The sequence below is a fragment of the Girardinichthys multiradiatus genome, chromosome 6 (genome assembly GCF_021462225.1).
Source record: "Girardinichthys multiradiatus isolate DD_20200921_A chromosome 6, DD_fGirMul_XY1, whole genome shotgun sequence".
Classification (NCBI taxonomy): Eukaryota; Metazoa; Chordata; class Actinopteri; order Cyprinodontiformes; family Goodeidae; genus Girardinichthys; species Girardinichthys multiradiatus.
The window spans coordinates 12,109,582-12,124,872 of record NC_061799.1 but is presented as its reverse complement, the minus strand read 5'-3'; the positions used below and the strand labels follow the sequence as shown (position 1 = coordinate 12,124,872).

Below are 15,291 nucleotides of genomic sequence, written 5' to 3'. Positions count from 1 at the left end.
TAAAACTCTGTTTCCCACTCGTGCTATTTGCATGATGTCAGTGTAAAGATGACAAAATGTCTCTAACTTGTTACTGTGTACATTTGAAAGGAAGGCTTTTTTTACTCCTCAGCATGTGGTGTAGAATTTAAGGTTGTTACTGAACAAATGAAGATGAATATAAATATTTGCACTCTGATTTGGTGTCAGTATTATTTTTCTGTTTCGACCAGTAAGTCTCATACAAGTATTTCACAACCTTATTTTTATTTGAATGAAGCATTATATGTAGTAAACAAACTTAATGAAACAATACACCAAAAGGGAAGATTAAGAGTTCACATATTCATCTTATTAATTTGGTGAGATATTTGTCTTCCTCCTTTAGCTTTGATCAGTTGGCATGAGTCTGTCTCCCCTGCTGTAAAGCATGTGATTAAAACAATTTAACTCTGATCTCATAACTTATTGTTAGTTTTCGTCTTTAAACATTGCTCTGAATCATTCTGTGCCCCAAGCTAATTTGGGCCAGTGTTTATATAGAGGAATTATATTTGCTCCAGCATACCGCATGAAACCCATGGGAGCAGCAGTTCAGTTTGATCATAACTTGGTGAGGCGGAGAGTGTTGAGACGCACTGGGAGAATGGAGGATCCCTCTGCATAGTAAAGCTCTCGCAAAATCCCACTCCAGCACTTCTCTGATTTATCGTACCTGCAGTAAAGACAAACATCTTAATGTTGGTTGTCCTCATGGCATCGTAAAATGGTGTAAGGTAGCAACATGATCCCAGTATATCAGATGCAGCCGTTTACAGAATGATTTATTCATTAAATGAAACGGAAAATTACTTTCTTTTGATCCAGGGTTTTATATATTTTGAAATAAGTGTTTGTGCTTTTAAGGGGGTTCTAAAATTACTCAAGGTGTTTTCAACCTTGTGTTTAAAAACACATCACATTCCACACTGTCAGAGATGAAGCCAAAATTAAAAGGCTGTGCATGAAAGACTACATTCATTTAATAGTGCATCCTATTCCATCCTAAAAAGGTTTGGCAGGTTGCTGACCAGGAGCATTCAGTTATGAGTTATGTTTTAACACAATACCAAAGAAGAAAAGCGTCAGCTGTGACCTTAGAGAAGCAACTGTGGCTGTCCGTCAATATGGGAAGGGCTACAAGGCCAATTCCAAACAATATGAAGTCAACCATTGTGAGAAAGATTAGGTGTAAAACATTTAAGCCAATTGCCAATCTTCCCAGAAGAAGATATCCAAGCAAACTTACCCAGAAGTCAGACAGTGCAATGCTCAGAGAAACTGAAGAGGTCCACAGTCCAAGCATTCCATTTGAGACACTACAGGTGCTAGTTTGCATGGTATATGTACCAATAGCAGTCAGAAAAAGACTGCACAAGCATTTTCCTTGGAGAACATAAAGAAAGCTGTGCAGAAACTTTCTTGTAAAGAAAAATACTCCTGATGATGAACATATTCCTGCTAAGGCATACAAGCCTTTGAACCATGAGGTATAGTTAGATTTTCCCACACATAGCCTTTTTATTACCTTTTTTACCATCTTTATTCAATGAATAATGATAGCGGTTAGGACTCAAGTGTGTGTCTCTGCACAATTCAACTTACATTTAAATAACTTTAGAACCTTGTACATGTTCAAATTTATAAAGGGGTCAGTTCACAAACTAGGTCACAGTAACAATTTAATTGCTCAACAGGAACTGTACCTTGGATTTCCACATGTAAACCTAATATTTTCCAATTTAGGCAAACAATGTTTTATTTTAGCGAATCTGTGCCTGACCTGATTTTGAATGGCAGCACCTGGACCCTGGAATGGCTTGCAATGGCTTTGCTAAGTGTGTATGACTGTAATGGTCTAAAACATATTATTGGCTTGATGTTGTTTTGTATTTTGCCTCTGACAAACTTTTTTTTTAAATAGATTTTGTGTATTGAAAATTAACTTCTAGGTACATCTTAAAAAATTAAATATTGTGAAAAAGTTTAATACTTTTTGTTACTCATTTTAGGAAGTCAAAATCAATTAAGCCAAAATTAGGTGTCTCAGAAATTTTTTATTTTGTGAAAAGGTTTACATATTGGAAATTTGTGGTGCTACACTCTACTTAGCTAATTAACTCAAGACACCTGCAAAGGTTTCCTGAGCCTCTAAATGGTCCCTCAGTCTGGGTCAGTAGGCCACACAATCATGGGTAGACTGCTCACTCGACTGATGTCCAGAAGAACGTCATTTACATCATTGACAAAGAGGGAAAGCCACAAAAGGTAATTGATAAAGAAGCTAGTTGTTCACAGAGTGCTGTGTCCAGGCATATTCATAGAAAGTTGAGTGAAAGGAAAACTGTGGTAGAAAATGGTGTACCAGCAACAGGGATAACCACAAACAAGAGTGCCAAGTAAGTCCATTTAAGAATTTGGGACAGCTTCACAAAATTTGGACTGAGGCTAGAGTCAGTGCATCAAGAGTCACTACACACAGACGAATCCTACACATGGGCTACAAATGTTGCATTCCCCGTGTCAAGTCACATCCGTACCAGAATAAAAAGTCAAAGGTGTGGGCTAAGGAGAAAGAAAACTGCACTGTTGCTCAGTGGTCCAAAGTCTTATTTTCAAATGAAAGTAAAGGTGTTAAAGTTGATTTGGAAATCAAGGTCCCAGAGTCTGGAGGAAGAATCGAGAGGCAGAGAATTTCCATTGCTTGAAGTCGTAGTGTAAAGGCCTACAAACTAGCCTGACCTCAACACTATGGAGAATCTGTGGGGTATTGTCAAGAGGAAGATGAGACAACAGACCTAGAAATGCAAACAACCTAAAGGCCAGTTTTAAAGCAACTTGGGCTTCCATTACACCTCAACAGTTCCACAGGCTGATCACCTCCATGCCTTTTGCTTTTAACGTTTGTTGCAGAAGCCTGACATTTTTTGTTGAAAATATCCCTTTTATTGATCTTATGTGATATCATCGATAAACCATACACATCAAAGGAGAAGAACTTAAGGTTTGAAATATTTCACGTTGCAGTATATGTAACGAATCTATACAATACACGAGTTTCACTTTCTAAAGTGATTAAAAACAAATATTGAGCTTTTTCATGAAATTCAATGTTTTGAGATGTACCTGCATATCTGTATCTTGTTTGCTGCACACAATATGAGGCCAGACAATGTTTACTTCAGATACTCGAGATACTAGCACAATTTAGAAACCATTGTTTAACAAGTAATGTATAAGAGCCAAAGAAACTACCAAATGTTGACCATTAGACCACGAAGCTGAAATATGTTTAGGGGGTCTTAATGGTATTTACTGATGATAAGAAAGGCCTTCATTCATAATGTTTTTTTTTATATATACTGTATAAGAAAACATCAACAATTCATCTTTCATTCTTGTAATTGTGAAACGTTACAGGCATCATGTATAGCAGTCTCTCACCTCCAGATATCAGTCATCTCAGTTGGTACTGGGTCTTCACTGGAGTCACTAGGCATCATGGCATAACCTCCAATAGCATACAGGTGACCTCCCGTTGAGATGAGATTAAGAGAACTGCGCTCCTGAGGGAACTCTGTAAACTCAGACCACCTAGAATGTGACAGAAACACATCAAACAGGGATAGAACATGTTTAAATAAGCTGATATATGACTCTGTAACAGTAAAAAGAAAATTTAGAGGGCATTACATATGCACCATTATATTTTCATCAAGTATAATAGTTGGTACAAGTTTAATAGTGGTTACATTTTAACAACAATAATTGTTTTTTGTTTCTATGTAACTAATATTACCTAAACATGTTGATTAGAAATTAACTGAAGATGGTTTAAATCAAAAGTTGTTTTTATTTCTCATACTGGTGTCCAACACAAAACTGGAAGCATATTTATGTGTTGAATTATGTATGCCTATGAAAATAAGACTTGGGTTTGGCCGTGCTGGAGCAGGATATGAAGTTTTATCAATCTCTGGCTAGTTTAGCAACAGTGCTAAAGCTAAAGTCAAACTTACAAGCTAACTGAGCTGCTTAACCTTGAAGCAATTGCTAATGAATGGCACATCTAGCTGTGGTTGCCAGGGAAAATATTTACCTGCCAACTTGTTAGAATAGTTTTAAAACATGTAATTCTTTTCAGTAAGATTTAATTTTTTTTAACTAGAAATCAAGTTTTATCCAAGCTTTGGCTAGTTTAGCAGCAGCGCAAATGCTAAATTTAAATCTGCTGACAAGCTGAGCTTCGTAACCCCAGGCATTGCCAATTAAAAGGCATATTTTAGCTGTGTTTGTCAGGGAAAATATTTACATGTCACTTTGTTAAAATAGATTTAAGTCCATTATTTCAGTAATGTTTTGTGCCATTTTTTGTTTTTCCACATGAAATGAAAATAATGAAATAACAAATAATGAATATAATAGTGAAATAGTGAATAGTGAAAGTGTTATAATTCAACGTTCAAAGAGGATCCAACAGAAGTGTTTGTTGTTTAGACAGAATTTAGCTTATGACATTTTGAAAATTGGTTGGGATGTAACTAATTTATTTAGGTTATTTTAAGTTGTTAAACCTACATAATTTGTGCTCAGAAACATATCATAAAACCAATCCCAAAGGTTAATTGCACCAATTCTACTGTAAATGTGTTAGTTAAAAACAGCTTATTTTATCAGTGTGCAGTGCCAAAAACACTGGTTAAAAATTTATGTTTTCTCACTTGTTGGCGTTAATGTCATAGACTTCCACAGAGCTGGTCAGGCCTGAGTCAGTCACTCCTGCGGCCACGTAGATCTGGTTCTTATGGACGGCGATGCCGAAGAGAGACCTGGCTGTCGTCAGAGGAGCCAAGTCCTTCCACTCAAACTTAGTGGGGTTGTAGACACACACTCTTCTCATGCATTTCCTGCATGAAATAATTGAATACACCATGGTAAATAAGTTGGGAACTCATTTTATGCATGATGTATAGTAAAAACAACAAAAGAAAATTGGAATGATTAATTATTTTGTCGACATACAGGTGTTGGACAATGAAACTGAAACACCTGGTTTCAGACCACAATAATTTATTAGTATGGTGTAGGGCCTCCTTTTGCGGCCAATACAGCGTCAATTCGTCTTGGGAATGACATATACAAGTCCTGCACAGTGGTCAGAGGGATTTTAAGCCATTCTTCTTGCAGGATAGTGGCCAGGTCACTACGTGATACTGGTGGAGGAAAACGTTTCCTGACTCGCTCCTTCAAAACACCCCAAAGTGGTTCAATTATATTTAGATCTGGTGACTGTGCAGGCCATGGGAGATGTTCAACTTCACTTTCATGTTCATCAAACCAATCTTTCACCAGTCTTGCTGTGTGTATTGGTGCATTGTCATCCTGATACACGGCATCGCCTTCAGGATACAATGTTTGAACCATTGGATGCACATGGTCCTCAAGAATGGTTCAGTAGTCCTTGGCAATGACACGTCCATCTAGCACAAGTATTGGGCCACGAGAATGCCATGATATGGCAGCCCAAACCATCACTGATCCACCCCCATGCTTCACTCTGGGCATGCAACAGTCTGGGTGGTACACTTCTTTGGGGCTTCTCCACACCGTAACTCTCCTGGATGTGGGGAAAACAATAAAGGTGGACTCATCAGAGAACAATACATGTTTCACATTGTCCACAGTCCAAGATTTGCGCTCCTTGCACCATTGAAACCGACGTTTGGCATTGGCATGAGTGCCCAAAGTTTTGGCTATAGCAGCCCGGCCGTATATATTGACCCTGTGGAGCTCCTGACGGACAGTTCTGGTGGAAACAGGAGAGTTGAGGTGCACATTTAATTCTACCGTGATTTGGGCAGCCGTGGTTTTATGTTTTTTGGATACAATACGGGTTAGCACCCGAACATCCCTTTCAGACAGCTTCCTCTTGCGTCCACTTTAATCCTGTTGGATGTGGTTTGTCCTTCTTGGTGGTATGCTGACATTACCCTGGATACCGTGGCTCTTGATACATCACAAAGACTTGCTGTCTTGGTCACAGATGCGCCAGCAAGACGTGCACCAACAATTTGTCCTCTTTTGAACTCTGGTATGTCACCCATAACGTTGTGTGCATTTCAATATTTTGAGAAAAACTGTGCTCTTACCCTGCTAATTGAACCTTCACACTCTGCTCTTACTGGTGCAATGTGCAATCAATGAAGACTGGCTACCAGGCTGGTCCAATTTAGCCATGAAACCTCCCACACTAAAATGACAGGTGTTTCAGTTTCATTGTCCAACCCCTGTAAGTCACACGAAGACACTAAATGTATAACATTCAAAAACAAAATGCATTTATCAAAAGTGTAGGGTGTGCAGAAAACCAATTATTCGGAATTGTTTATATTACTGCCGAGGTAAGAACTAAAAGGTTGCATATCTGTATATCTTGGTTGTTTTCAAGCTTAAAACTACAGGTCCTTCTCAAAATATTAGCATATTGTGATAAAGTTCATTATTTTCCCTAATGTCATGATAAAAATGTAACATTCATATATTTTAGATTCATTGCACACTAACTGAAATATTTCAGGTCTTTTATTGTCTTAATACGGATGATTTTGGCATACAGCTCATGAAAACCAAAAATTCCTATCTCACAAAATTTGCATATTTCATCCGACCAATAAAAGAAAAGTGTTTTTAACACAAAAAACGTCAACCTTCAAATAATCATGTACAGTTATGCACTCAATACTTGGTCGGAAATCCTTTGGCAGAAATGACTGCTTCAATGCGGCGTGGCATGGAGGCAATCAGCCTGTGGCACTGCTGAGGTCTTATGGAGGCCCAGGATGCTTCAATAGCGGCCTTTAGCTCATCCAGAGTGTTGGGTCTTGAGTCTCTCAACGTTCTCTTCACAATATCCCACAGATTCTCTATGGGGTTCAGGTCAGGAAAGTTGGCAGGCCAATTGAGCACAGTGATACCAGGGTCAGTAAACCATTTACCAGTGGTTTTGGCACTGTGAGCAGGTGCCAGGTCGTGCTGAAAAATTTAATCTTCATCTCCATAAAGCTTTTCAGCAGATGGAAGCATGAAGTGCTCCAAAATCTCCTGATAGCTAGCTGCATTGACCCTGCCCTTGATAAAACACTGTGGACCAACACCAGCAGCTGACACGGCACCTCGGACCATCACTGACTGTGGGTACTTGACACTGGACTTCTGGCATTTTGGCATTTCCTTCTCCCCAGTCTTCCTCCAGACTCTGGCACCTTGATTTCTGAATGGCATGCAGAATTTGCTTTCATCCGAAAAAAGTACTTTGGACCACTGAGCAACAGTCCAGTGCTGCTTCTCTGTAGCCCAGGTCTGGGGAAGGCGGCACCTGTAGCCCATTTCCTGCACACACCTATGCACGGTGGCTCTGGATGTTTCTACTCCACACTCAGTCCACTGCTTCCGCAGGTCCCCCAAGGTCTGGAATCGGCCCTTCTCCACAATCTTCCTCAGGGTCCGGTCACCTCTTCTCGTTGTGCAGCGTTTTCTGCCACACGTTTTCCTTCCCACAGACTTCCCACTGAGGTGCCTTGATACAGCACTCTGGGAACAGCCTATTCGTACAGAAATTTATTTCTGTGTCTTACCCTCTTGCTTGAGGATGTCAATAGTGGCCTTCTGGACAGCAGTCAGGTCGGCAGTCTTACCCATGATTGGGGTTTTGAGTGATGAACCAGGCTGGGAGTTTTAAAGGCCTCAGGAATCTTTTGCAGGTCTTTAGAGTTAACTCGTTGATTCAGATGATTAGGTTCATAGCTCGTTTAGAGACCCTTTTAATGATATGCTAATTTTGTGAGATAGGAATTTTGGGTTTTCATGAGCTGTATGCCAAAATCATCCGTATTAAGACAATAAAAGACCAGAAATATTTCAGTTAGTGTGCAATGTATCTAAAATATATGAATGTTAAATTTTCATCATGACATTATGGAAAATAATGAACTTTATCACAATATGCTAATATTTTGAGAAGGACCAGTATGTTTCTCAAGTCTCGGGCTGTGCAGTGCTGAGCCCAGAAGCCAGGGTTGCATCATAAGACATACATTATTTTTTAACCATTTTTAACCGTTTGTTTTCTTCTTTGGAATACCACATATCCAAAATTTAAAAAAAAAACATTATGAAAGTTTTAGTAGAACTACACTGTGCTCGTTTTTCTCTCTTCAGTTATTGCCTCAGTTTTGTGCTGAGAGATGACAATGACAGTAAAAGGTGACATTTGAAGTGACGCACCATGGCCCTTGGACTGGAATAACGTCACACCCAACCAAATTTTACTTGAATTGCAATCTGGCAAGGCAGGGAGGTGTACGTAGTAGACCAGGGTAATTACTATTAGGAATACTAATCTCTGTCAGATCTGTCTCTCAGCATTTTGTACATTAAAACACTCAAGCAGCACATTCAGTTGAACTGAGGTTCCATGGTTACCTACTAGGGTTGGTGACTGATTTAATAGAAATACAAAGCAAGAGTAAACATTTTATTATAGCAGCTACAGCATCTATAGCGATATGTTAAATATGTGGCAGCCATATTAGATTTCCAGGCTAGCTTAGTGCGAAATCTTTGAGGTTTTTCACTGACTTGAGAGGGACTTCCTGTTTATTTATGCAATTTTGACGATGAAAACGCAGACTTCTGACTGCATATGAAATGTACAATTAAACTGCATTCTTTAACCACACCAGACTGATACAGTTTTCCTTTTGTTCTTCTAAAATCTGCTGTTTGAAGATGTGTGTCACTATGGTATGCCTGCCTTCTCTAACCCTAACCCACTAGGGAGATTTAATATTTACTGACTTAAGATATACATAATAATAAACAAAAGTGTCTAATTTTTCTTGATACTTCTAATTAATGTTTTTATGAAAATACTTATAAACTGTTTGTGTTTTATGCCATATCTGTGCAGCAATAAAGAGAACTTTACAAACTTTAAACAGAACAGTTACAATGAATGGTAAATCTTTGCAGTTTGGGATACTGCCATTGCTATGTGTCAGCTTGGTGCACGGTTTTAGTTCAGTGCTATGATGGCACAACCCATTGTTGTGAAATACATGAATAAATAGGAAAAAATCACCTAATTTCTTGGCATATTAAAATTAAAAAATAAAGACTGAATGAGGGAAGTCAGAAAATTAACAATGAACTATTGTCTTTCATAATTAAAGTGCATGACGCTGAGTGTTGCACATGCTACTTACTTGCTTTCAGACTTTCCTCCAATAACATAGACAAGACCCTTGTGTGCTACAGTCCCATGACCATACACTTCATAAGGCAGCGGGTCTGACTCTCCCCATTTGAATGACCTGTGTGCCAAAAAGACAATGAGTCTCTATGATCAGATTAATGTTAAATGTGAATGTGAAGAAGGACGGAGTTGTAATTTGGAAGTTGCATGATAGGAAAGTTCAGAAAGAGAAGCACATTTTTCTACATCTGGTTATTCTGAATTTCTTCAAATGATTACAAACCTATAGTAAATCACACGTACTGTCAATAAAATAATGAACACAACAAATGACTAAGGTCCTCAAATCAAGATCAACTTACTGTCTGTCATAGATCATGACTGAACTCAGAGCATGTTCTCCCTCCTTTAGTTGTTTTCCACCAACAACATAGATAGAGTTTTCAACTTCAGCAAGGCCAAACAGACACCGAGGATTGGGCTGTGAAGGCATTCCCAACCATTCCGAACTTACTGGATCAAACTGTGGATGAGAGCATCAATGTGGGGAGAGATTTTTAAACTAAGATTTTTAAAGGGCAAATATGATCAATTTTAGAGCCAGAAACACAAAAGATTTTGAAAGCATAAAACAGCAGACATTTTCATTATTTTAAAAAGCAAAAAAGCTATTTTAAAATGAACGTTTTGGCCACAAAAAGAGCACTTTGGAACAAAGAGGAACTCCCATATATGGATAATGTCATCTGGAAATGTAGAGCATGATTGTCTAGGCTTGTAAATATAAAATAGTTTATTTTCTTGAGGAAAAAAAAGTCAAATGTATGTGTAGCCGCTCACTCGCAATAGAGAAGAAGATGGAGAGAGCACTCTTATTTTTCCCAGAGAGGTGGGTGAGCCTTATAAAGGTAAATAGAAGAAGAGGGTCGACTTTTCCTCACCTAACGAAAACTCTCTCTCAGTACAAAACTCTTTTTGCCCTAGGTCTATGAAACACTTAAAATTGTTGGCTTTAGGTGAAGGAACAAGAGGACATAAAAGAGTTCATGCTACATTGAAAACAAACAGCTCTGGGGGAAATGACAGCCAGAGCATTACAGAGAAGGATTATTAATAAGTATACAGTTTCTTAAGTAAAAGTGTATTGTTTTAACACAATTTGTACGTTTTCTTTTCTCCTTTTTAACCAAAATTCTGCTGGCATCCATGCATTGAATTGTTTTAATTACATCAATAAGCACTGTCTTAAAGTTTCCCTGGCATGTTTTCTCAGTTAAAATTACCTGCAGTAGCAGTTCCTGTTTACTCAGTGTCTGAGCCAAGTTAATGAGAAATTCCAAATCAGCATTTGAACATCCCTCACAACAATATATATGTAGCATTAGCTTGAAGATACTTTTTAGGGTTAAACAACATGAGAGAAAACTAACTCTAGATGTATCAATTCATTTTGAGCAGCATGTTTTAGAAGCCTTTAGAATAATATTCAGAGAGCTACTTTACTGTAAAGCAGATAAACCTTCAGAAGTGAGAGGCTGACCAATGTTGAAAGTAAGATTTCTAGGTGCTTCCTTTCACTGCTGGTACATTTAATACAGCCCCTGCTCCTCCCAGGTAATATTTCTCTTGACTTTGTCCTCAGTGAAGAAATCACCCCAGGATATTAACCTTGTGAATTCAAACTTAACCTGGAGACTTTGGTATTACTACTTTCTAGTAATACCACTTACTTTGTTTGTTTAATGTTTTTCAAATATTTCTCAACTTTGGACATGATAATAATTAGAACTATCCTGAATTACAGGCCTGACCACAAGTGAAAATTAAAAGTTTTGAAAATTATGATATGTGCCCTTTACAGCTCTCCAGCTTTTTGACAAAACAATAAACAAAACAAAATTGGTTTCTAAGCCTTGATGAGAAATAGATGCTATTCATGAATGGCACACTACCTGTAGGAAGTAAGACATGAATGGTTCGTCTTTGTCCTCCTCATTATAGAGAAGTCCTCCAACCACAAATATCTGGTTCTGCTTTGTCACCAGGCTAGAGTGGTTCTTGGGAATCTCTGTAGATTCTGACACCACAAAACACTCATTGCCCACCGGGTCATAGGCCACAGTCCCTGTGTTGTTGATCATAAGTATAAGGTCCATCTCAAACATTCCAAAGCGAGGGTTGTTGTTCAGTATTCCTGGCAGGTATCCCTCCTCAACGTCTTCCTCGTCACTCTCCTCTCCTCCCTTTGCCTCATCACTGGCAATCCTCTTCGCCTTGGGGAGACGGCCTCTGTAAGCATCTATGACTAGATCCAGCTCTTTCTTGATCTCTTGGTTGAATCGGATGTACTGGTGACACTCAACTTTTTCTTTGAAGTAATCTTTGGGGATGAGCCTGAATCGGACACAGTGTAACAGCTCAGGGAGCTCCTTTAACCGCGTTGTCTCATCGTGTTTGATCCAGTCCATCAGGGATTCAAAAACCTGCTCTTCCCGGTCAACGTTTAGGGCGTCTGAAGAGATGATGATGGCTAACTCACTGGGGCTGAGCTGGAAAAAGTCCTGATCCCTCACAACAACTTGGTACCGTTCACAGATGAATTCTCTGGCGCCAAGAGTGAGCCTCGGACAATCCAGAAGAAGGCCCAGTTTGAGGATGGCAAGGCAGTTTCCCAGCACCATCTTCTCTTGAAGGTAAGACAAGCATACAGAGAAGATGGAGGGTATCTGGTACATGTTAGCGACCATGAAAATATCCTGGACATTCTGCTCTGTCAGATTAATGTCAGATGTGTATAAGTAGCGCAGAATCATCTCCATAACACTGGGGTCCACATCTTTAAGGACTATCTCCCGCTTTTTACTCTCCTCCAGTTCAGACAGGAACATGGCTTTGAAGAAGGGGCTGCTAGCAGCCAAAACCAGACGGTGGCAGGGGAACTCCTTGTCCTGGATTTTCAGGACACAGTCCACAAACTTGTCATTCTCCAAAAGATCACACAGTCCATCCTGGAGCAGGGTCTGCTGGTACATCCGAGGTTGCAGCACCGGGTCTATCGTCAAAGCCGCCATTTTGTTGGTGTGGTGTTGGTGGGCTCCCTTCCTGCCACGATAGAGCAGGACTGTCGGTGCTCACTGGCCTACTCAGATCGCTAAAATAGCCTCAAAGGGTTGGTCTACTGATGGTTGCAGCTGTCTATGACTGTCACTGAGAGTAGAAGTCCATAGTATTTATAGACTTCATCCCCACAAAGCAAAGATAAGGCTCTACTACTGCAGCACAAGCACAGGCCGCCCACAAAGAACAGCTGAATGCTGGTGATGGTTAAATCTAGCAAACAACTCATCAGGCAGCTGTTCTGTCCTATTTTTTATCTATTTACATCATATTGTGGGCATTGTATAGCACCAGAAATACAGAACTGTATATACTATGTAAAGGCAAACAAACCCTGATAAACATTTTTTCCACATAAATAATGTCCCCTAACAGCAAAACTAACTATTAGAGAGCAAGCAAGTCAACACATATTTATTCATACTATTATGAATGTTCTCCCGGTCACAAACAGAGGAAGTGACATACTTTCCTATGAATATGCATTTACTTACTCAGGTTCCTACTTAGTAAAAAAAACAATAGGAATAATCTACATTTGTTTTACATTTAACATTTAAACATTCAGAAATGAGAAAACAAAGAATAAAGGTTACAATGATTTGTTAATTATTTAAACTAAATATGTGCTTCCAAAAAGTACAAAGATAAGTAAAATATTGTAACTAAGAACTTTCTGTTTTTTACTCTTTTCCTTTTTTTTTAAAAAAAAAGGACAAGCTACATGATTTACATAACCTAACAAAATCCTCCTTGTAAGTTTCTTACAGTTTGATTGATTTTAGTGTTTTTTTTTTTTTTTTACAGTTTCAGAACTTAATCCAACCTTTACGTAAACGTTTTTTTTATACCAGCAGTTAGGTCTACCCAGAATAACTCACGTCCGATGACTGGCACAATAACTCAGTCTGGTTTTTATCATCTGGAATTAGCAGTGTACTCGAAAACCATATTTGTTCGCTTCTGGCAGTATTACTATTGATGTACAACGCTGACATCTAGTGGTTCAAAATGACACTGAGGAATGTGATGTAAAATAAAAACAGCAGCTGTTTTTTAATCTTTTAAATATATACTACCAGTCAAACGTTTGGACACACTTTTGTCATTTAATTCCTTTTCTATACTTTTATTACTTTCTACGTTGCAGATACATACTGACGACATCAAAACTACGAAGCAAAAGTGTGAAGAATTATGTAGCAAACAAAAAATAGTGAAATAACTAAATATTTTTTTCTATTTTAGATATTTCAAAATGGCCCCCCTTTGCGTTGATTACTGCCTTGCACTCTTGGCATTCTCTCAGTGCTTCATGAGGTCTTGTCTTAGATCACCTAAAATAGTTTCCAACAGTTACCAGATTTACTACTAAAAATAAAGACAAATAGAATCCAAACATTTGACTGGTCGTGTACATGTGATCATAGCCATGTGTTTTAGGTGATAAAACACCTTTTTATTGAGGCAAAATGAAAATAACAGGACATTACAGACTTAAGAGATTAATTAAACAAAAATATATATCTTTGAATAAATATGTTTATAATAAAGATACAGTGTCATAGCTGACTGTTCACTGTTCATATTATTTAAATGCAACAAACACATGTGTGTGTGTGTGTGTGTGTGTAATGTTTCATAATAAACAAAGTCAAATGCACAAATAAACTGTTTCAGCAATAATTTCTTTTTGATAGTTTCTGATCAATATTTCAATGTAGAAATCGTCTAAATTAGCACCAGGCAATATTTGTCAAATTATATGGAAGAGAATGGCAAAGCATTTGCACAATCTAATATTAGCATGTATTTCAAATTTCTCAATCCAGAATCATCTTTCTGAATACATATTTATTACTTGGAAACTCTAATTGGTCAATACCAAATACACCTGATTAATATAGATCCAATTCAATTCAAAAATACTTTATTAATCCCAAAGGGAAATTAAATGTTGTTATAGCTCATATTATGAAGGTTTTCTCAAAGAGCCGTTGTAGATGCTGATGGCTGTGGGCAGGAAGGATCTCCTGTAGCGCTTCGTCTTACAGCAGATCTGAAGAAGCCTCTGACTGAAGACACTCTGTTGTTGTAGGACAGTCTCATGAAGAGGATGCTCAGGGTTCTCCATAATGTTCTTCACTTTATGAAGAATCCGTCTTTCCACAATGATCTCCAGAGGTTCCAGAGGAGTCCTCAGAACAGAGCCAGCCTTTTTTATCAGCTTGTTGAGCTTTTTTAAGTCCCTGGCTCTGATGCTGCTTCCCCAGCAGATGATGGCAGAAGAGATCACACTCTCCACAACAGACTTATAGAAGATATGCAGCATCTTGCTGCAAACACCAAAGGACCTAAGCTTTCTCAAGAAGTACAGTCTGCTCTGTCCCTTCTTGTAGATGGCTTCACAGTTGCATCTCAACTCTAGTCTGTTGTCCAGGTGAACACCGAGGTATTTATACTCCTCCACCACCTCCACTTCTTCTCCCATGATAGAAATAGTTTTTGACTTATTCCTGCTTCTCTTAAAATCTACAATCATCTCCTTTGTTTTAGTCACGTTCAAGATGAGATGATTGTTTCCACACCATGCCACAAAGTGGTCCACCACCTTCTTGTACTCATCTTCTTGTCCATCTCTGATCCCCCCACGACTGCAGAATCATCTGAGTATTTCTGCAGATGACAGGAGTCTGTCTTGTACTGGAAGTCTGAGGTGTATAGAGTGAAAAGGAATGGTGAGAGTACAGTCCCCTGTGGTGCTCCTGTGCTGCTGACTACCTGGTTAGACTCACAACCCTTCAGTCTCACAAACTGTGGTCTGTTTGTCAGGTAGTCTTTGATCCAGGAGATTGTTGAGGCCTCCACCTGAGTCTTCTGGAGTTTCTGACAAAGCAAATCAG

The 15,291-nt window shown here is 38.7% G+C and overlaps 1 protein-coding gene across 1 annotated transcript; it reads right to left on the bottom strand.

The window, feature by feature from the left end:
• Positions 1 to 227: 227 nt before the first annotated feature.
• Positions 228 to 14,030, bottom strand: LOC124869833 (kelch-like protein 40a). Its single transcript, XM_047367987.1, has 6 exons — positions 11,224 to 14,030; positions 9,634 to 9,794; positions 9,282 to 9,389; positions 4,740 to 4,925; positions 3,463 to 3,612; positions 228 to 694 (listed from the first exon to the last, which is right to left on the bottom strand). The coding sequence occupies exons 1-6, from the start codon at positions 12,340 to 12,342 to the stop codon at positions 583 to 585; spliced, it is 1,836 nt and encodes a 611-aa protein (XP_047223943.1). The 5' UTR covers positions 12,343 to 14,030; the 3' UTR covers positions 228 to 582.
• Between the last annotated feature and the right edge of the window lie 1,261 nt (positions 14,031 to 15,291).

Bases quoted from the DNA above. Each gene is read 5' to 3' on its own strand.
- LOC124869833 (XM_047367987.1), bottom strand. From the start codon at position 12,342: ATGGCGGCTTTGACGATAGACCCGGTGCTGCAACCTCGGATGTACCAG. The intron at 9,795-11,223 runs GTAGTGTGCCAT...TCTCATCCACAG, and splicing joins TCATGTCTTACTTCCTACAG to TTTGATCCAGTAAGTTCGGA. The intron at 3,613-4,739 runs GTGAGAAAACAT...GTCACATTCTAG, and splicing joins TATGACATTAACGCCAACAA to GTGGTCTGAGTTTACAGAGT.